Raw genomic sequence first — 21,154 nt, forward strand, 5'->3', positions numbered from 1 at the left:
CCCAATTAGAAAATATAATAAAAATGGAGGTGGGCGCTTATTTTTTTTATTTTGAAATATTTTACGGAACGGAACTGTGTGATTAGAGGAAGGTAATGTGGATTGTTCTTCACAGGATAAAAAGAAAAAGTAAGAACGACTGTTTTTTTCTGAAGGTTATAGGACATTATGTAAACAACAGATGATTCTGTTGAGGGCATTTCCATAAAAGTAGGCAAGAAATAATAAAGAAATAGTTAATGAAATTTTATTTAATGAAAAGAGGTTACAAGAATATCATCAAAATTACAAATCGATAAAAGAAAACTTTTTGATAAAGTATAAAAGAATCTCGTCAATACGATGAAGATTTCATCATCTATGGTAAATAGATATTTTATTGCTATAATAGGGAATGATAAAGATAGTTGGTCAAGAAGAAAGAAGAATTAAGAAGAGTTTCTTTGGTTAAGAAACTCAAAGAGCGGAAACATTTGGTGATATCAATTTATTGCTGTGCCATAAAATAATAATTAATAACAGAGTCTAATACCTGATAGGCGAATAAAAAGGATCAATTGTTGAAGAAGATGAAACCAGATTGGCTATAAAACATACTATCCATTTTATTTATTTATTTACATGGGAATAAGCAATTACATGGAATGGAGTAAACTACGGTGTGCAAGTCGTTAAACTTAATAAAATGAGCTCAAATAAAAGTGAAAACAATAAAATTTACTGTTCTTTCTTAACACTAAAACAGGAAATATTGCAGTCACTTAAATTTACATTGTATAATTTTTCTTCACACTTAGAATTTAATGAATACATCTATCCCTCGTTAATATTTTCCAGGGATGGACCCCTTACTTTAGAGGGAAACCTAATCTAAAATGGTCCCCTAGAAGTTGCTCTGAATCAAATTTTCCTCAGAATACGTTAATGTCTATGTGAAGAAAATGAGTTTAACTTTAACTTAAGTTTAAAGAAAATCTGTAGATCAGTTTTCCAAAAAGAACACTTTTTTTCTTTTAAGCCTCGGGGCGTTCATAACGCATATTTCCCGTGAGAACACAAATGTCAAAAATTTAATATGAATGTGGTGCCAAAAATATATATTAAATAAAACTATTTTGAGAATGGAGTTAGCTGTGATTGTGTGACAAAAGACATGAGAGTGCTTTACAATAATTTTGTTTGTCGCTTCAAACTAAATTTCATTATACATACATTGGAGTCTCAGTTATCCGTCACCCTTTTATCCGTCTATTCCAATTAACCGTCACTGTCCTCAGTATTTAAAGATTAAAAAAAAAACAAAACAAAAAAAAGAAAGTTTTTAATGCGGGCTCTAATTTAAGATTAGTGACGGTCACAACCCCGTTCAACGCAGAGTGTGAATATATTTTCTTTCGAGTTTTTTTCCTTGGTCTTTTAGGTATATACTCGTGTCCATCATTCGACAGTTTGTGGGTTTTTTTTCCTAAAAAGATCAACCACAAACAAAACCGCCTACAAAACCGATTTAGAGGTCGCAGACATTGTATTCATTAATTTTAATACACAATAGAATGAATTGAAAAATGAAAGATACCTGACCTTTAAGGCTTAAGCGTATAAACGTATAAAATATGTATAAAAAGTTAATACAAAGTTTTATACACGTTTAACAAAAGAATCCATTATCCGTCTATTCGATTATCCGCCACGTGTCCGGTCCCGGTCATGACGGATAACCGAGACTCCACTGTATATTTGTATGTATTCTAAATTTATTTGTAAACATATTTAGTTTATAGCATGGCTCTATTCTACGATATTAAAACATAACGTTACTACTAACTAAATTTCTTTTGATTTCAGATCAAGTAGAAAAACTAAACAACATCTAAATGAGTCTAATCCTGATACTACGGAGTGTATAATTTCCTAGGCACCTCAGGGATTTATCTAAACGACAGGACTCGCATTCTACCGAAGAGCTTATTTGGTTACATGCTCAAATTAACAAGCTCATTCTTTTAATTCGAATGAATTTCAAATTTTTCTTTTTATATTTTCTTTTCTTTGATTCGGTCCTGAACATTTATTTATTTTGAACCGTAAAAAACAAGTCCTTTGTTTGTTTGCTTTTTTCGCTGCCCAAATCAACTACAACTTAAAACACACAAGTATTTTAGCATTGTGATTCAATCCGTCCTTGATGGTTTAAAAGCCGTTCTAATTATTTATAATTTGTACTTTTTATTTTAAATACATCATAATAAGTTTCAATTATGACATGCAGTGGTAGTAGTTTTTTAAAAAAAATTCTCACTTAGTTTTTCCATTTAAAATTTTCATTTTTAAAGCATTTTGTTTAGTATATTTTTCTACTTTAATCCTATGAAAATCATTTAAAAAAAAAAAAACATTTTCGAACAATGTTTCATACATTAGTGAGTCTGTGGTTTTTATCATTTTTATAAAATTTTATATATACATATATTATGTATGATAAAATATATAAATACTTACTGCATTGTCCTAAATGCTCATTTATTGTTATATAAATTATCAAACAAACAGTTATGATAAAAAGGTTCAATAAAATAAATATTTTTTTTTTTTTTTGTGAATGAGCAACAGAACCTATTTTAAAAATGGCAATTTTTATGGGGGATTTCCCTGTTAGAAAGTGTAAACCTAAACTGTCTGAAGAAAAATATCTTTCTATAATTTAAATTTAGAATCTAATGTACTATTTCTTCAGAGCTATGTTCTATAGATTTCATTAATATTCATCTGTGTTAAGGTTCCATGTTCGAAAAGATTACCGATAGAGAGGCAAATGTCCCGTTTTCCATTGATGTTTTCTGATTCATGTTATAAAAATAATAAATAGTATGTCTTCTCAGCTCTCTGTAACTACTGACATAAAATATTTTATGCTTTTATTATTATTATTAATTATTATAAGAATAATAGTTGTTACTACGTATAAATAGATGTTTCTCCTTAATTAATAGGTGTGTATCTTAAACGTAATTTGGAACTTAATGAAATAATCATTATTTATATTACAAATAAGAAAAAGAACAAATATAATACATATTTGATATTGTTTTAAGTAAAGAAAACATAAGGTGTATGCAGGACAAAAATATACAAAACAAAAAAAAATTCGGGTCATCGGGTAATTTGAATAGAATTTTTCAGCAAGCAACAAATTGCTTCGAATTTTTTAGAAACACATTTTCTTAACTAAACAAAAATTATTTCTAAACACTTGAATATTTTCTAAATGTAACTTTGTTTTTTCATTTATTAAATCATTTCAATAACAAGAATTTATTAAAGTCATAAAAGTGTAATTACTGAAGGTAAAGGCTGTTTTTTCTTGTATTTGTAGCCGAAGAAAGAAAAATATTCTTTACATATTGAATAAAAAAATTTTAACATATCAGTAGAAAAAATATGATTCATTCTGGAGATATTTTCTTCTCTGAGGGCTTAAGAAATTTAAGGGACCACCAAGTAAATGAAGTTATCGCTGAATGTTATGGTTACAAGGATCACTCAAGATCCTGGTATTATTCAAGTTAAAATTAATAATTAGAATGGTCTCATTCCCCCCTTTCCCTTAAAAGTAACATATTACCAAGAATTTTATATTTAAAAGTAGAGTATTTTCTAAATAATTTCTTCAATGATATTGGAACCCCCCGTACTAGACTTCAAAAGGCTTTGATCCATAGATCCTGCAGCAGTTTTACGCTGATTACTGGATTCACAACGCAACAACCTCTTAAACAAGATAACCATGGCTGCTTAGTTGAGGGTACCACCAAACCTTCGAAGCTGAACATAATTTAAAGCTTTCAATAAAAAAAACTCTCAAGATCTATTGCTGACGCACCATTTTTTTTTTAATCCTCTTATTAAAGTGCCTCAGTTGTACTAAACCCAGCTTATGTGTGTCTATATAATGAAAAGGAGGTGTTGGATAGGATTGTATCGGTGTTGAACTTACAGTAAATTAATAGCTTTCAGCTAAAATTGACAGCCCTATTCTCCTCCAAACAAAAATATAAGCAATTATTAAAAGCACAAGGCGCTAGCATAAATATTGAATTTAATAATTCCAGCACAATTGAAGTTATTATTGCCTAATTCTAGTCTTAGGGCCGCAGGCATGCCCTAAGGGTCTTCGTACCCTCACTAGGATCTAGGCATACGCCTGACTTCTAACTTTCACCAAACGTCATTCCCGCAGAAGACAATGACTAGCAGCTACCCTAGCCTGTTCTTTGTCTGCCGACTCACCTGGAACTTCCTCGTCAGACTTAAAAGTCGTTCCTAACCTTCAACGTACAGGTTCTCTGCAGCCTACTTTATTTTTTCATTTATTCTGCATCGTGATCTTTTCTTTTTTTTTTATTTAGAAATAATCACGTTACCTGTAATTGTTAATAAATAATTTTATTCTTTATAAATTTCAGTAGAATTAAATATTGTGCTGAAATTACCGCATTAAAATGAATCTTTCTTCTAGCATCTTGTACTGTAATGATTGCTAATTAACTTATTGTTCACTGAGCGAGGAGAAAGAGAGGCTTTCAATTTCAATGAAAAGCTATTAAATATGCTATAAGTTCAATGTTACCGATACAATCCAATCCATCTCTTTTTAATGGGTAACAGTCAACCCGCTACGACTAGTCTTTGTCTACTTTCAGTTATGATATAACTTGAAGCAGTAATTCCCACGGATTTATTTTTTTTTTTTAAGAAAAAGTCGCATTTTTATATCTACAGATCAGCTGATATTGCTATGACTGCTTCTATCGCTCGTCCTTTTCTTGTTGACTCAAAACCGAGTGTAAAACTCCTAAAAAATATATATATAATACAGTAAATTTTAAAAGACAACAGAATTTCGATTCCCACATGTTCTTAAATTTAATTAAACTTCAAATAAATTAAGTTAATATCTCAAAACTGTTACTGCATACAGATTTTTTTTTCCAATATTCTATGATCTTAACATTTAGGCTTAATTACTTATTAATATAGTTCGAAATGTGTTAGCATAACTTATAGTAAATAAGTACTCCTCAATTCATTCATCTTTTCACGTTATCGTTCTTCACTGATCTCACATTCCGACAAATCTACTGTAATTAAAGGCCCATTTTATAGACCATTTATTAGCAGATTATTTATGACAATTTGTGTGAACATCTACATCGTGTTATGCTTTTCCAAATTCTTTAGTACGTTCTTTAATTTAAAAGAAAATTGAAATAAAAAATTTGGAAACTTACCTAATAATTTTTTAACCAAAAGTATTGTTTAGTCATCAAATTTACTTTTACTTGAAAAAAAAAGGCTGTCCTTTTTTAATTAGTTTAATTTATCAAGCTAAGATTTAAAATGCATAAATATTAAATTTATATGTGTACATCAAATTTATTAATCTTAAAGTACTTGGAAAAACAAATCATTTGTATGCTTTCTTAACTTCTGCATCACGCCTTCATAGAAAATATGTCCATTTTTTAAATAGGCCCATTTATTAAATAAAAGTAAATAAATTAAGTAATCATAAATAAATCAAAACTCAGAAGCGTTAAATATAAATTTAAAATGATTATTTAAAATATAAGTTATTGAGACAGAAATTTATTACATTTTATATTGCGTGTTTAATGTTAGTTATGTATGAATAAAAATATTGGTGTAAAAAATGCACATAAAGGTGATGTGATTACCAACATATTGTTGAGCTTAAGGGCAGAATTAATAGTATTTCTTGTATTAAACAAATAAAGAAGAAGAAGAATTAAGAAGTTACAGCACAATAATTGAATTTTTATGGTCTCGTTTTTCAAGTAGAGCGAGATAGAGGAGAAAAAACAAAATTGTGACCAATTTATTGCGAATTTGAAATAAAAGTGAACCACAAGAGTTGTAAAAAGTGCAATATTTTTAAAAGTTCTTTGTTTTTTTTTATATATATAAGAAAAAGAAAAATTATAAAACAGTCAATCTTTTATATATAAACATTACATATTTATTAATAATAAAAATATATGTATATTAAATGGTTATGAAATTATATTTTGTAACTAAATTTTTGATACGTGGTTATCGTATAGTGATAAGAATTTTTAAGAATGTCAATATTATTGGTGGGAATTAAATTTTTACAATACAATTAATTGAAATTTAGCTTTACTGTTCTTAACAAGAAGGCTTATATGCTATGGGTTTACATGAAATACACATACTAAAAGCTTCATTTATTTATTTATTTGTTATTGTGTATTTGTATGCATGTGGAGAGAGAATGATCCTATAGCTGATGCTAATTTTGCGCAATCTACTCCAAGAAATCTTTTTAAATGTAAAGTCTAGAGTGGTTGATCGTCTTTCAATCGTTAAGACATAAAAATCAGCTCAAGAGTGCTTAAACAAAGACACAAAAAAATACTGCAATAGATAAAAAAAAAAAAAAATTGTATTATTCAATGTTTTGAATGTCGCTGTATTCCTCATAAAAGGTTGATATTAAGTAAAGCTGTTTTTAGGGAAACCTGGTAAAAAGAAAGGTAAATGTGAATTAAGAAATTTTTTAATTAAATATACTATTTTCAATCAAATTTATTTACAGAATTCTATTTCTATCTTGTTAACAAAAATTACAATGCGATAAAAATAAAACATTTAACAATGAAAATATTTTGATTGCCTGAATAATCATCACCTTACCATACCAATGATTTCTGAAAGAAAAGCACAAAGATAATTCCATTAATGAAAAGTCTATAACATGTTTTTACTACTCAAATAAGTAAATCTTATGTTTTCGAGAGTTACAGGTTCTTTCTACACAAAAAAAAATAAAAAATGTTGGTTTGAGAGTAGAATAAAATTTCAAGGGACACTTTAAAGTTGAATGGATTTTCAAAAACTGAGGTTTCTTTTTGGTTACAATGAATGAAAAACTACCTATCAATATCATCATAGCTGAAATTAAGCAAATTTCTTTTCTTTCTTTTTTCTTCAGTGGCTAGAGAAAATGTATAAAACAAGGTTACTTAACTTCTCGGGCACCATTTGCAATTTAAAGGATAAATTTAAGTCACTTTTTTTCCAAATTTAATTTTAATTTGGTCACATTTAAATATTAATTACTTTTCATGTACTTCTTTCAAATTCATGTCTTCGATAAGGGACAACTAGAATACAATATATGATTATTTATAGCTTTTTTTTTTGCATGAAAGGTACTGGAGCACTCATCTCTTTCAAGTTCTGAACAAGAAATTGTTTAGAAACATTTTAACAAAATAGCCTTCGTTCATAACCAAAAAATCATACTAACATGACAAACTGCGAAGTTTTCCAGCAAACCGTCTTATTTTTTTTCATCCCAAGAGACGGATTTGTCGATTATATATTATATTAGTATTAATATTTTTTATCATAAAAATATATTAATTCATATGTTCACTGATAAGTTTGCAATAGAACTTACGGTCTACTATACGTTGAACGGCTTGAATAGCTGGTGAATTTGGCATTTCCATGAAAGGATCTTTTCCTTCGTCACATGCCCTCGCTAAAAGAGGATCTATTGGGATCGATCCAAGGAAAGGAACTTCTAACTCATTCGCCATATTGGCTCCTCCTCCGGTGCTTGCTGGAAAAATCATTGACTCTGTCTGGAAAAAAAAATAAAAAAAGAAATATAAAATATACAAACATAAGGGTAAGAAAGGATTATTTTTAGGGCACTTTCCGAAGAGATTCTCAGTAGAGAGCAATCCCCTCCGACACCAGGTTACTATCTCAGGGTATCCAGAAAAATCCCAGAGAAAGGAACGCCGGTAGATTGAAATAATCATTAACTGGCGCCCGATCCCAATTCATCGAGAGACTAAGAATATATCTCTAGAGGTGACCACCAAGGCAGGCTCTCTGGAGAAGCCCTAGGAAAAAAAAAGCAGTCTACAAAATGTAAATTCTCCTCTAAAACTCAAAAAATTTACGAATCCAACGTCCTCCATAGCCTGCGTTAGCTAAGAAAGGTTAACTCAATCCTAGGACTTTCTCTTACTGCAACTTAAAAGTGAAATTTTCTTTGAACCGTAAGAGTACGAGTATGTAAAAAAGAAAAACTCGCTCAAGTCTATAAATCGAATCGGCAAAGTGCTATGTGCCCATTATTTAACAAATGCAGAAAAAAGAAAAAATCGATGGGTAGAATGTACCATCTAGAGAAATTAAAAATCTATCACATGAGTCAATCTATCAAAATCTACAACCAGTATTCTTACACAAAATAACAGCAAGAAAGTTTAAAAACAATGGATTTACCAAATACATCTCAAAAACTTCCAATAAATACTTACAGAACACTTGGGACAAACAAATGAGGCCATGTTTTCTACAATTCCAGCTAACTGAAGTCCAACTCTTTTGCAGAAGTTTGCTTCTTTTCTAACATCCAATAAAGCGATTTCAGGCGGGGTTGTTACTAAAATAGCCTGGCTTCCAATTCCAGATAAGTAACTTAAAAAACAAAACAATGTTTTACTAGGATTTACATAATAAACTGAAGTTGTTGATTTTTCTTAATATTTTAAGGAAAGGTTCATAAATAAATAAAATACACAATGCAAGTATCCATTTTTAACGAAAAAATATATAAATAAATGTTTTCTGTACATTAAAATGAAGGAATATTTAACAAATAGTACTGTATTAAATTTTACCTAGTTGAAGACAAATGTTCATCTGATGTCCCAGGTGGTGTATCCAATATCAGATAGTCCAGTGAGTCGCCCCAATCAACCTCCGTTAAAAGTTGTTTAATCATTACTACAAATTATTTACTTATTATTATCGATGTACATATGGGAAGCAACGTCTTACAAAGAAATGCAAATAACAGAAAATAGCAACTACACATTCACCAGAAATGAAATAATAAATACAATCACAATAAATAACAATCTAAATGTAATTACAATTCTTTTTAGGTCCTCGCCATATGACAGCTTCTTCAGGAGATGATAACAAATATGCAATTGACATCATACACAAATTATCTTCAATGTACTGCAAATTAACGTACACAATTGAAAATATGAAATACAAAAAATAAAGATTAACAAAAAAAAATCCAGAACTTATGGTTATTATAAAAGAAAAACTTACGACAGGACACCATCCTGAGCCACTTGAATGAACCTAAAATAAAGTATAAACTTATGAAGATATTAAGCTGGAGAAAGCATTCTTAATTTAGTATTTAATAAATTACAAAAAGTTATAGATTAATGTAATGGATCTATTGGACCGAAAGGGTTTTGTGAACTGGTTAACTTTATCATACATATGTACTTTTAAAATAAAACCTCCAAATAATGGTTACCCCTTATTATGTATTGGTCCCCAATAGGTTGCTCATTAATAACTTCGCTTAATAAGTTACGAGTGACATTAATTTTTATTAGTGAATTTATTTAATACAAAAATAATTTTTAGTAAAGTATGTTTGCTATCCACCTCCGTCCACAACATCTAATTTGGTAGTTGGGTTAATAATTCTTACAAAAGAAGCTTTGAAAGGAGTTTTGTTTCGGCTGGGATTAATTTGGAGGCTTAGATTGAATTTTTAATAAAGGTGTCTTTTTAACAGCTGATGTCTATTTAAAGGACACTTTTTCGAAGAATGTTGTCTCATTTGCACCGATTGTTGGGGATGAATTTTTGTTTATGAAGAAATGCTCGAATACATTCAGCAAGAATTAATTCCAATTATCTTGAAAACGTTTCAAGTCCACGTTTCAAGAAGCCTGTACGTAATCCACCACATCTAAAACCTTTGGGATTTGTTCTGAGAGAAGAATATTCAAATATCCCTGGACACCTAACAATGATCAATGAAGCAAGAATGCCAAAAGACAAAAACACTTTTTGTCACTTTGTATGTCACAGAAGAAAGGAACGTTCAAAGAAGAGAACAACAAGATGTGGAGGTTGACCTGTTAATGTTCGCTATAACTAGCTAGAGTGAGAGTTACATACAAGGGCAGCTGGGAGAATATTGTCAAGACAATATTATAGCCACGACCCACCCCATCAAGTAAGCAAGTAAAAGAAATTTCTCAAATAAATAATTGATCAATGAAAACCTAAATTATACACGTAATTATTATGCGAATGCACGATATTTAAGGTACTAATTGAAACCATTAAAAATACATAAATTCTTCTATTGTTTATCGCTGTTTATTATTTGCGATTAGACTATCGACAAAACAAGTGGGTGTTGCTTTGAGCCCGCTTTTCAGGGCTTCAGACATTTTTTTTTTTTTTTTGGTTGGTTCCTGGTACCTGGATTGAATGATGTCACCACTATAGAGAAAAATCGCCTTGAACTATGCATAAATTCACCCCGCGTTTGGCTTTCAACTCATGAATGATAGAACCCTAGTTCTAGAATTTATAAAATTTGCATGCACTATAATTTGAAGCTATCTAAACATAATGGCACAACTTTCCTGCCGTCAGGAAAGCTAACAACCACTTTCATGTAAACACCTTCCAAAGTCACTGCTAGAAGCTATGATAATTCAATCAGCTTCCCCCTCCCACCAAAAAGAGTAATTTATAGCAGAAAATTTATTGTACATGTTCAATTATCATCAATAATTACCTGTTCATTAAGAGTACCCATAATTCGTGGAACAGAAGGACCACATATATCTATATCCAGAATGGCAACCTGAAATAGAAATAAATAAAGTATTAGAATCATGATTAAAACTATTTTAGAGTACTTTAAGAAAAATTATTTAATTCAGTATAGATAAAGCACAAAAAATTAATAATTTTCATTAAAAATATCTAAATAATAAAAAGATTTACATAGATAAAATAAAAATAGCCTTTCAAATATATGATTTGCTTCCAGACATTTCCAGATTTGTTTAAATTAACAAGGTAAAAAGTTTCAAATAGAAGTTTTGGATCTGCATAAACATTGTATGGAGGAGTTTAAATAAAATCAAGGGAGCCATTTTCGGTGAAATTTCAAAAAAGTTAAAGAAAAAAAAAATCCCTTCAGAAAAAATGATCAGATTTGATTTGTTTTTCTGTGATTTGGTGATATTTCGTTTTTGAAATATTTTGTTCACACTCTCATTCTCAGATCATTTTATGGAATCTTTTTATTAATTATTAATTAAGGGATCCTAAAAATGTGTATTGCCAGTGAAAATTCAATATGGAACCCTCGACAATGCATATTTTCTCTTACAAGGAGTAAGAGTACAAAAAAAAAAAAGCAGAAACTGTCAAAATTCAGAAGAAATACAGATCATTTGTTTTTAAAAATACCTAAATGTGCTCTTTCTTTTATAATATTTATTCGTTTTGACCAAGAAATTTGTTTATTTTCTCTCTACTATGCCTCTAATCAATAAATAGGCCTTTGTGTAACAGGGAACGGCTGACACTGTAAGGGTGGCGCTGACCCACTATTTGAAGGAAGTGCGTACATGTTACAAATTCTGTCCCAGTTGAAAGAGAATCTGCCTTGCAGGTAGGTTGATATTTTACTTCAAATTTTGTAAAATATAACCTGAGGTTTTTTTTTTTTTTTTTTTTACTTCCTTTACATGGACAAAAGGAAGTGGTTGCGATGTCAAATTTCGATATTGAGTTATCACTAGAAGTAGATGTTTCGAGGTAACCCAAAATTCGAAACAAAAATGAATTTTATTTTGTTTGGTTTTATCTTTACGTGTACAGATGTCATGAACGCAGGCGCCTTTTTACCTGTATGTTTTATTTATCGAAAGTACTTGCAAAGTTTCCGGAAAACTGTAATCCTCTAAGAGGCGCCTCTTCTGAATTTTACGGCTTTGCCGATCCCAAAATATCAAGGAAGATTAAAAAAGCATTGTTGAATTCAAAGTTTGAGCATAATCCAAAATCACTTCATGAAATAGTTTTTGGGTTTTAATCCTGGGATCTCCAAAAATTGGTTGCAACGAGTATCCTTTAATTGCACATATATATTAATTTCTTTTTTTTAAATATTTTTTCAGAAAAAGTTATTTTAAGCGAGACCATCATTCAATAGAAGTGAGACATTGCTTTCACATTAGATCAAACACATTTAGGTGTGTTGCTTCTTTTAAATGTGATCTCATTCGAGACCCTATTATTCTTGCATAGGGACCAACTAAAACGAAATCCCAAATTTCCGACTATTTTGAGAGGAACTAAAAGAATAAAAAATAAAATAAAAATAAAAATCTGTTTCAAGTGAGAAAAATAAGTTATTCATTTATGTACTAGATTGATTAAATTGGAAGACCCGAAAAAATAGAATTTGCAATTAGAACATACGTATAATATCTTAGTTCCTTTCTCTTGCTCAATGTTTAATTTAAAGAATAATTAATGTAAAACACAAAAATATAAGTTACATTTTTATCAGGATCTCTGCGAGCCAGAGCCCTAGCAAGAAGGGATGTAAAAGTACTCTTTCCTACACCACCTTTTCCAGAAAGGATAAAGATTTTATTCTTCACAGAGGACAACTTCGCTCTGACCACTTCTGCATCTGTTTAACAAAGTGAATAGGGTCAGCTGAAAGTATAACATTTAATTGATAATGACTTAAACAAAATTTACCGTTCTGGCCTCTTGTTGCACCCGATGCACATAGTGATTGATTTGGACATCCTGCACAGGCAGAAACTTTACCGGCTTCTTCGCTTTGAGTTCCTGGGCAATCTGCATGGAAATATAAAATTTTTCTATAATTCACCAGTAATTAAACTTAAATCTAAGACAAAGTAAAAAATTGCACCACACTTGAAATCTACAGCACAATTTATTATTATTTTTCTAATTATTAAATTTTTAATTTTGGTGATAACAAGAATAAATATGAAGTAACAGAAACTATCTTACGTACGCTGAGGGGCATTATCAGGTAAGTTATCCATTTCTATCAATTCTTGGAGATAATAAATGCAGTAACCACAGATGTAGCAGGAATGAACTTCGTAATTAAATGGACATATTAAAGCTCAAAATAAAAGAAATTACTTTATAATCTATCCACAATTCCATTAATACTCTGAAATCACCAAGTGGTATAAATAATTTCTGAAGAATAAAATACCAAAACCAAACATGTACTTCGTGCCGTCACAAGTACACCATGATAACCTAGCAACTGATAAACTAAGAATTAAGCAAAGTTATTCAAAACTGTCAATTCTAACCTTTTGTTTGGAAAAAAACATATGGAAATTGTATAAAACTGAAATTTGAAAAAAAATTACAATTACAAATTTTGTGTTTTCATTTTATTTTAACGCAGAAAATTTTAATTGACAATGGGAACTAAAACTGTAATGTATTCGGTAAGTGCCTTTGGTAGAGCATAAATACTAGTGAATTGTTTCGAAATTGCAATTCAAATGAAAATCATTTTATAAAGACTGATTGGTATACGGTTAAAAGAAACAATAAATTCTTTACGTTTTAGAGCAAATATTAATTGAAATGAATGAATTACTTAATGTAGAATTATCGTTAGTTAAATAATCATTCTCTAATTGTACCTAAAATGCACTTATGTTATTTGGGAAGAACTGTTACATTAACAAAACATTAATTTTGTAAAGACTACTTACTGCTTAGGAATCCAAGAGATTCAAATTAAACCTCCTTTTTTGAAGAGAGGTTAACTTCTTGAGGGTACACTGCCTTGACTTCAACGATTGTAACCTTCGTTATGTCGTTTAACCTTATCATTTCTAACTTTTTGAAGCACTCATGCTCACGTTCAGTCTTTTTCTTTAAATCGCCGGTTAACTAAATATCTCAGCAGCCGTATAGCATGATGAGCTCTTTCGGGATTGTGTACAAACTTATTAAAAGGTATTGTGAATTTCTACGTTTTAAAATATTAAATGGCTTTTCATATTTCACCTCAATGATAAGATGAAAATTTTTTAATTTATACTTCGATATGTTTGTCAACAGCAACTTGCTCCGTGGAGCACTGCTGGGGCTCCACCATGCATGGAACAAGTGGCCGGACCGCTTGTGCCGAGAAAGATTCAACAGTTTTATGAAACGCCTCATCCGCATCCTTGGAGACCCACGCTTGGATATGAAAATATTGCAGTAAATCCACTGTAAGTAAAATGTTTTGGTTTTTTTTTGAAAAAAAATAAATTTTTCAATTAAAAAAGGAAAATATCACTAACTTTTAGTATACTTTGGCAGTTTAGGTACTTTATTAATCATTTTTACTCACTAGAGTAGGAGTAATAGCAAAGTTTCTAAGGCTCATTCTAAGTATGGGTAATAAATCAAACCCTTTAATTTGATTGATTGTATGTTATATTTTTTTAAATCTTTATGTAATTATTTTGTCACAGTCCATCCTTGCAAACAACAAATACCATGATGAATCCAGTGTACGCTCCGAATGGAATGGTAACCGAAGCTATTAGGTTTCCAAATCTTGTGACTGGCTTTGACAGGAATCCTACTCACGCTGCTAGAGCTGCTCTTTACACAAGGTAAGAACAAGTATTTGAGCTGAAGAGATTTTAAACGCCAAGAAAAATAATTTTAGCTCAACATCCGCACTTCTAAAAGTAAAATTAATTTTTTTCACTCAGAACAAAAAAGAATGGAGACAGCTAGAAATTTCAAAAGATTTGTAAGTTATTAATTTTATTAATGGGTGATATCTTCGTTATTCCTATAGATTCTATCCCTAACTCTATAGATTGTTCATTAAGTTCCATTTCCATAGTTATCTTTCAACCCATTGAAAATTTCAATTCAATAACGGCTCAGTTTAGAAAAATTGTTTTTTCAAACATCCAACTTTATTGAATAATGGATTTAGCCCAATTGGTGGATGTCTAGGATTTCCATAGAATTTCTCCATCGTTAGGATTATGTAGACTTTTTTTTTCACTTTTCACTCTTGTGTTACTTACAATAAAGCTTCTGGTGTATCATACAATAATTAGAGAAAGTGAATAAACAATCAGCCCTGTTTTCATACATTTAACAAGAACGACCAAACCCATTTTTCAGTTAAGAAACCCTTCCAAGACGATTACTAACTCCAAACTAATAATTCTTCAAGGAAATATCGATGTAATTTAATTAATCCCGTGTACAGCTTAAATTCGTATATACATGCTTGACAAAAGCTGAACAAAAACATAATGCTACAGTTATTAATAAATTGTATTCTGCTTTTTTGCCCTGTACTCAGCGATTACATTCTCATACCGGAAACGGTATGTAAACCAAGATGCACCTTAGCAAGTAAGATTTTTATTTTATTTTCTTTTTTGGATATTGAGCATTTAAATTATAGTTAGCACAAAATTGGAAGTGAGATTTTGGTACATTTGTTAAACAAAGAAAAATTAATTTACAGGTACACACCTTATGAATGGGCTCAGAACTCCATTAGCCATTATAATGAATCAGATACAAATCGTAACTTTTCGGAAAGACTAAGAACGGATGCCGTTAGGATAATGAGGTCAGAGATTATATTATAATAATAGTGTCAATAAAAAAATCACACATTCTAAAAAACCTATTAGTATTAATGATTTATAAGTGCAATAATTTCTTATTGAATTTTGATTTTTAAGAATGAATACATTTTTATAAAAAGCTTCTTTTCTTGACTCAAAAATGCTCTTTTGTACTTTTACGTTTCTTATTTTTTTCTCTATGCATTACAATATGCTACACTCCTACTCTTAGATTATTTTAATCCACTCATATCAGTTTTAGTGAAAAGTTTTTTTTTCTTTTTAGCTTTTCCACGCAATATTTAAATTAACAAAGTAAAATAGTGCACAAAAGATTTTAACATAATTTTTTTGTTTAATGCATTTTAACAGTGAAAGAAACTATTTTTGGGATTTGATGTATTTTACTTAATACAGTTTATTGGTGAACTATCTTAGAACAAATTTTCTGCTTTTGCAGAAATGCTCCATAACTTTTTACTTTTCCATTTTTTCTGAACGACTTATCAAAGAAGCAATTTCGGACGATTTTCTTTCAAGCGAGGATTGAACTGGGGTTCGAAAAGAAAAAAAAATCAATGCTGTTAAAGCGCGCCCATAATTAGTGAAGACATTGTGCAACGTTGTTTCCAGAAATTTCAGTCTAGAGATTTTGAGCTAACGGTATAGGTCGACCTATGATAATATAAATGATACTTTAAAGACCTTCGTGTAAGGTGAACTATCTCAAATGGATCGGCTGATCGCAGAGCTAACTTTTAACCACACTGTTGTTGTGGATCGTTTATAAAGCGCATTAAAAATGTGAAAGAAAAGTCGAAAAAAAATGGGAGTCTCACAATTTGAATGATCATAAAAAATTATCACGTTTTGGAGCTTGTTCTTCACTGTAATTTTGCTACTTTTGGATCGAATCTTGATTTGTGATGAAATATAGATCCTGCACGACAATTAAGCACTTCCTGGACAGTGGTGAAACAAGCACCTTTTACTCTTCTAACTTATGGAATAAATTGTAACTAGAAAGAACGAAGAATATTTTTTCTGTTTACTTTTTTTACTGATTTACGTTTATTTTAAGTACCTCAATTTGCTAACTTGTTTCCCTTAAGTATAAAAGTTCCACTCCCTAAGACGGCGTACAGAAAGAATTTTAATACTTCCGTTTTGCATAAGTATTTTAATCACGATTTGAATTTTTTTTTCTTATATATCTTTCTATATATAAAGACTTCATTTATAAGATCTCAACAGCTGCACTAGAAAATTAAATATATTGTTTTGTGAAAAACAGAATGACAGATGAAAAGACATCAAGCACCCAGCGAGATACTGGGCGTAGACTTGGTGAACGTATTACGGATATTACTTTTTGGAGAAATGAATTAAGTACTGAACTAGAGAAAATAATAGCTGAAACAAATTTATTGAGTGACGCAAAACGAGCAGTAGAAAAGGCTTGCAATGATTGTGAACCTCCTTTGAATATTGCCCAAGAATGTTTGTATCAACGAGAACACAGGCAGGGTAAGTTCTTAATCAAAAAGCGTTTAAACACTTTTAAATAAAATTTAATTATGCCTGAGAAATTAAAAAAAAAACAAAAAAAACAGAAAACAATGGTAACTTCATAAATTGTAAGCCCCACTTCTGATGACCATCCTCAGAAAGAGAGGGAAGGCGGCAGATTGGGATTACATCTACTCAAAGCCTTCCCCCAAGAGAGGATCTATCCTCCACCACCCGACATTTACGAAGGCTACTTAATAAGATTGGATGCTCTTCCAAGCCCCTGATAACTTTAAGCTGCTTACTCGAGGAGACGCCTGGTGCCTAGTAGGATTCGCTTTCGATCCAGTCACTCTAGGACCTTTCATCCTTCGGCACGGTCTCATGAAGCTCTTAGATCAAGCTAAGGAAATGCTAGGAAGAGAGAAGGGCAGCAGTTTCTGTTTGTAGTCTATGCTCTCTGTCCTTTGAACATCTTTCCCAAATTTTCTGAGAATGAATCCCTTTATCCATCTCTCCACAAGATGGAGAGAAATGAGATAATGATTACCTCAATGTGGTACTAACTGTGGAACATTTCCTAAAACCGTTGGCCTGCTCTTAGAAGCAGTTGCCACATTGTTGACGATCTTAATAATATAGTTAAAAATTTGCAGGTATTGATTTGGTGCATGATCAACCGGAGCAGTATTTACTTAAAGAAGTCGAAAACTTAAAGACTTGTCAATCGAAATTGGAACAGATGAAACAAAATCTAATTGATCAGGTAAATTGTTATTAGTTGAGGGAAAAAAAATAAGGCAAAACAAATATTTTTTTAATTTACTTGTACAAAAAAATAAAAATAAATAATATTAAAAACGTTAATATGTTTAGCAACATAGTTCATGGTTCAACAAGTCGTGTTTTCTATATATATTTTTTTTTTTGTTAACCTCCGTTTAAAGTTGCTAAAAATAATAATTGCAACTTAGAAAACTCTATAATTTTAGCTACTTAGCTCAAATCATTGACTCAAGGATTGATGCCTTTTTCTTTTCAGTTGCGTCAATCTAGAGCATCACAACATGAATTAGAAACTGATATACGTTCCAAAGATTCAGCGATTGCTATAGACAGTGTCTGCCACCAAATAAATAATTACACAAGGGGCATAAATTATTATGGCGGAATTGAAAAATACGATAACACGTAGGTAAAACTTATGATGTAGGTCTAATTCAAGATTGTTAAAAACCTTTTATTTAAATATTTTTCTTTTTTGTAAATGTACAGGCTTTCTACGCCAAATACTTGGGCGGAGAATTCTAATCGCGTTACAATGAGAGCGCAAGGGGAGCGTGCAAGATCTGCTCAGCTAAGAGCTGACTCAGATAACTTGATAAACACTTGCGCTAATTCCATATGGAATAGTTGGAATGATACGAATTCATCTCTTTCCCGACGATCTTCGGAAACACTAGAAGCAAAGAACAAAGTCCAAATGCATCTTCATAGAGTAAGAAAATTATAATTACTTTTTTTTGAAGGGAAGGGATTAGCTGAGAGGTTAGCGAATGCTGGATTCCAACGCAAAGATCACGGCATCGAATCCAGCAACTGGCTCTTAGAGTTTCTCTTCCTAGAGATTCATATAGCTCTCTGACCGACCGGTGATGGACAAACAGTATTCATCCTGAGTAAAGTTTGAAGGCACAAGTTTTTCTTCTCTAAGTTTCGAATTCTCGGGCATACACGCTATGTAGATACAAAATAGTTACATCAATAGTGGTACATCAAATTCCTTTCGGGCAAAACTACATAGCTATCGTTAATAAGACTTCTTTTATTTACTGTATTATCAGTGGACTCATCTAGAGGTCTGCGTTGGTCAAATGGCTCGCAAGCTTTGTTGCAATACGCCGCATTAGACTTAGTCGAACGGCTAACAATGAAGTGTACCACTTACCAGGAGCCTGATGATTTTATTCACCTTGAGCCAGAAATGTCTTGCTTACCTCACAGGCCATGCAGGATGCCGCTTTATTATCCTTTTATCTTAAATGCAAGAACCAGAGAAAATACGATCCAATAAATTTATTTAAATTTGCCTTCAGAATGTCACTCTTGCACTACCTTGAATTTATTTTGATAGCAAAGCCCCTAGGATGTCCGAGAAAATTTCAACTTTTTTATTTACAAATATTACCTGGTCTGTTGTTAAAAATAAATTTTAGAAGAATTAAGCAATAATAACTTACATTGTAAGAATCAGAAATGATTGCAAAAAAGAATCTTTCTTCTCGTACGATGTTCAGAACAGAATGTAAGAGAACGATTTATTTTATGCGTTAATTTCAGCGCAACAAATATTCCTAGAAAGATAAGATTTAAGGGCAGGTAAGGCTGCTGTACTCTAACCAAAGATTTGAGCGAGAACACTAACCACACTGTCAGCTATCCCCTCCCTAAAATATATTTCCATTAGGGGTTATTTAGAATTGTAACAGCAATTTTGTTTTCCAAAAGTTTAAATGTAATGTAATTCCTAAGGATATAATTTTGGAAATTCAGACCAAATCTCCTTTTTATCGTAATATAATGTTATATTTTCTTTAAGGTTCAGCAGGAATTGTTCGATATAGAGAAAAGTATGGAACTCTTGAGAAAGGCAATAGTGGACAAATCCAATCCAATGAAAGTGGCTCATACTAGACTTGAAGCTAGAGGTCACCGCAAAGACATAGAACTTTGCAAGGATGAAGCACAATCAAGGTAAATTCATTCATTGGAAAAAAAAAATGTTTTATTTTTATATTACAGAATCTAATTAGACACAGTTAACTGGTTAAGGTTAAGTAGATCATGGATTTGGTATTGATAGAAAGCATGGTCTCCTCCTCTATTGTGTTATTTTTTAAAGCAGTGGTCTTGAAGGTCGATAGATAAGTTGATGTATATTGCATAGTATATTTTTATATGTACTTGTAAAAATGATTTTCAACTTAAAGTTAGGAGGAACCGTTCGAAACTTTTCAAAGGATTACCATAATTTGCGACATCAGTATTTGTTTTATTGCTTTTTAAGTGTGAGCGAATTCTGTAGAAATTAAAGATGTACCTGTGACGAAGAAAATATAATTTTTAGATCTCTCAAATTTTTAATTTTCCATCCAACTTGATGGTTTATTTTGTTACTTCTTATATTTCTTCAATAATTATAATTTATTTGGCAAAAATAATTCTGAGAGAGTCGTTAATAAATGAAGTTTGGCAACCACTGTCATAATCTTCCACACTAACAGCATACCAGGATTATATTGTCCCCTTAATTACTCAGTGAGGCTAAAAGTATTAAACTTTTCTCAAATAATAATAAATCATTGATGATTTCAGGCTAATACAAGAAGTAAACGAAATCGGAGAAACAATAGATACATTGCATAGGAAGTTACAAGAAGCAGAAGCACAACATCAACAGTTATTAATAACAAGAACAAACTTAGAAAAGGATTTACATATTAAGACTAACAGTCTTTTCATAGACAGGGAAAAATGTTTAGGAATGAGAAGATCTTTTCCAATTACTGCGAATGTTAAATATTAAGAAAGTAGCATTAATGACAGTGTTTAGTATGTTCGTCTATTGTGTTCGTTTCGCTTTTAATAAAATGTCTTTGTCTTTTGAGTTTTATAGTTACGTTTTTTGTTATTTTATACCTTTGGACTAAACTAAAATGCAGCTAGTTATTCTATAGTTTAAATTTTTTTTTTTTTTTTTCGAGAACTGCCAGAGAAAAAAGCGGTTTAAAATGTTTATTATTGCTCAACGCTTCGTCGGGTACAATTGTTGCCCTACACCAGGAGCTTCTATAAGGTTAGAACTTCGCCTTTACCGTACTACACGAAGTGTAAACCGTATAATAAATAAGCAATCAAATGAAGTAAACAGTTACAATGCTGATCTCCGCCCTTGCAGAAGCTCTTGATGAAGAGTACCTGAATCAAATCAAAGCTTGAATCAAACCATTTCTAAAGACATACTTTTTTTTTGTTTTAAAGAAAATAACAATAATATAAATATGCTA

At 30.8% G+C, this 21,154-nt stretch overlaps 3 protein-coding genes across 14 annotated transcripts in view; 2 read left to right on the top strand and 1 right to left on the bottom strand.

The window, feature by feature from the left end:
* The window catches only part of LOC141446048 (GTP-binding protein Di-Ras2), a 207,990-nt gene extending 201,287 nt beyond the window's left edge, over positions 1–6,703 (top strand). For all 10 annotated transcript variants that reach the window (XM_074112407.1, XM_074112406.1, XM_074112410.1 and 7 more), the window contains one exon: positions 1,846–6,703. In XM_074112407.1, coding sequence (XP_073968508.1) covers positions 1,846–1,915 — 70 coding nt within the window. In that variant the 3' untranslated portion in view covers positions 1,916–6,703. The remainder of the gene's footprint in view (positions 1–1,845) is intronic.
* On the bottom strand, positions 6,610–13,826 carry Nubp1 (NUBP iron-sulfur cluster assembly factor 1). 2 transcript variants are annotated; one of them, XM_074112403.1, is made up of 11 exons: positions 13,695–13,826; positions 12,968–13,132; positions 12,682–12,783; positions 12,474–12,610; positions 10,694–10,762; positions 9,190–9,222; positions 9,000–9,090; positions 8,745–8,850; positions 8,382–8,541; positions 7,505–7,691; positions 6,610–6,749 (listed from the first exon to the last, which is right to left on the bottom strand). In XM_074112403.1, the coding sequence occupies exons 2-11, from the start codon at positions 12,996–12,998 to the stop codon at positions 6,727–6,729; spliced, it is 939 nt and encodes a 312-aa protein (XP_073968504.1). In that variant the 5' UTR covers positions 12,999–13,132; positions 13,695–13,826; the 3' UTR covers positions 6,610–6,726. The 2 variants fall into 2 exon arrangements, with proteins under 2 accessions (XP_073968504.1, XP_073968503.1); XM_074112402.1 differs by lacking the exon at positions 13,695–13,826 and having other exon boundaries at positions 12,968–13,237.
* LOC141446044 (tektin-3-like) lies at positions 13,265–20,762 on the top strand. 2 transcript variants are annotated; one of them, XM_074112398.1, is made up of 10 exons: positions 13,265–13,421; positions 14,047–14,201; positions 14,448–14,591; positions 15,473–15,580; positions 16,873–17,105; positions 17,744–17,853; positions 18,130–18,278; positions 18,363–18,585; positions 19,687–19,841; positions 20,463–20,762. In XM_074112398.1, exons 1-10 carry the CDS (start codon positions 13,395–13,397, stop codon positions 20,671–20,673), a joined length of 1,515 nt encoding a protein of 504 aa, XP_073968499.1. In that variant the 5' UTR covers positions 13,265–13,394; the 3' UTR covers positions 20,674–20,762. The 2 variants fall into 2 exon arrangements, with proteins under 2 accessions (XP_073968499.1, XP_073968500.1); XM_074112399.1 differs by lacking the exon at positions 13,265–13,421 and adding an exon at positions 13,801–13,941.
* The last annotated feature ends 392 nt before the right edge of the window (positions 20,763–21,154 follow it).

The sequence above is a fragment of the Rhodnius prolixus genome, unplaced genomic scaffold (assembly GCF_049639745.1).
Source record: "Rhodnius prolixus isolate KJV_2025 unplaced genomic scaffold, Rpr scaffold_1, whole genome shotgun sequence".
NCBI classification, from domain to species: Eukaryota; Metazoa; Arthropoda; class Insecta; order Hemiptera; family Reduviidae; genus Rhodnius; species Rhodnius prolixus.

What these genes read in the sequence shown, in the direction of transcription:
- Nubp1 (XM_074112403.1), bottom strand. Translation starts at nt 12,998, where the DNA reads ATGGATAACTTACCTGATAATGCCCCTCAGC. An exon ending in TGCAACAAGAGGCCAGAACG is followed by an intron (nt 12,611 to 12,681) that starts GTAAATTTTGTT and finishes TTTGTTAAACAG; the next exon opens with ATGCAGAAGTGGTCAGAGCG. An exon ending in TGGGTACTCTTAATGAACAG is followed by an intron (nt 9,223 to 10,693) that starts GTAATTATTGAT and finishes ACTTTATTTTAG; the next exon opens with GTTCATTCAAGTGGCTCAGG.
- LOC141446044 (XM_074112398.1), top strand. Translation starts at nt 13,395, where the DNA reads ATGGGAACTAAAACTGTAATGTATTCG. An exon ending in AATATTGCAGTAAATCCACT is followed by an intron (nt 14,202 to 14,447) that starts GTAAGTAAAATG and finishes ATTTTGTCACAG; the next exon opens with TCCATCCTTGCAAACAACAA. An exon ending in GATGCCGTTAGGATAATGAG is followed by an intron (nt 15,581 to 16,872) that starts GTCAGAGATTAT and finishes TGTGAAAAACAG; the next exon opens with AATGACAGATGAAAAGACAT.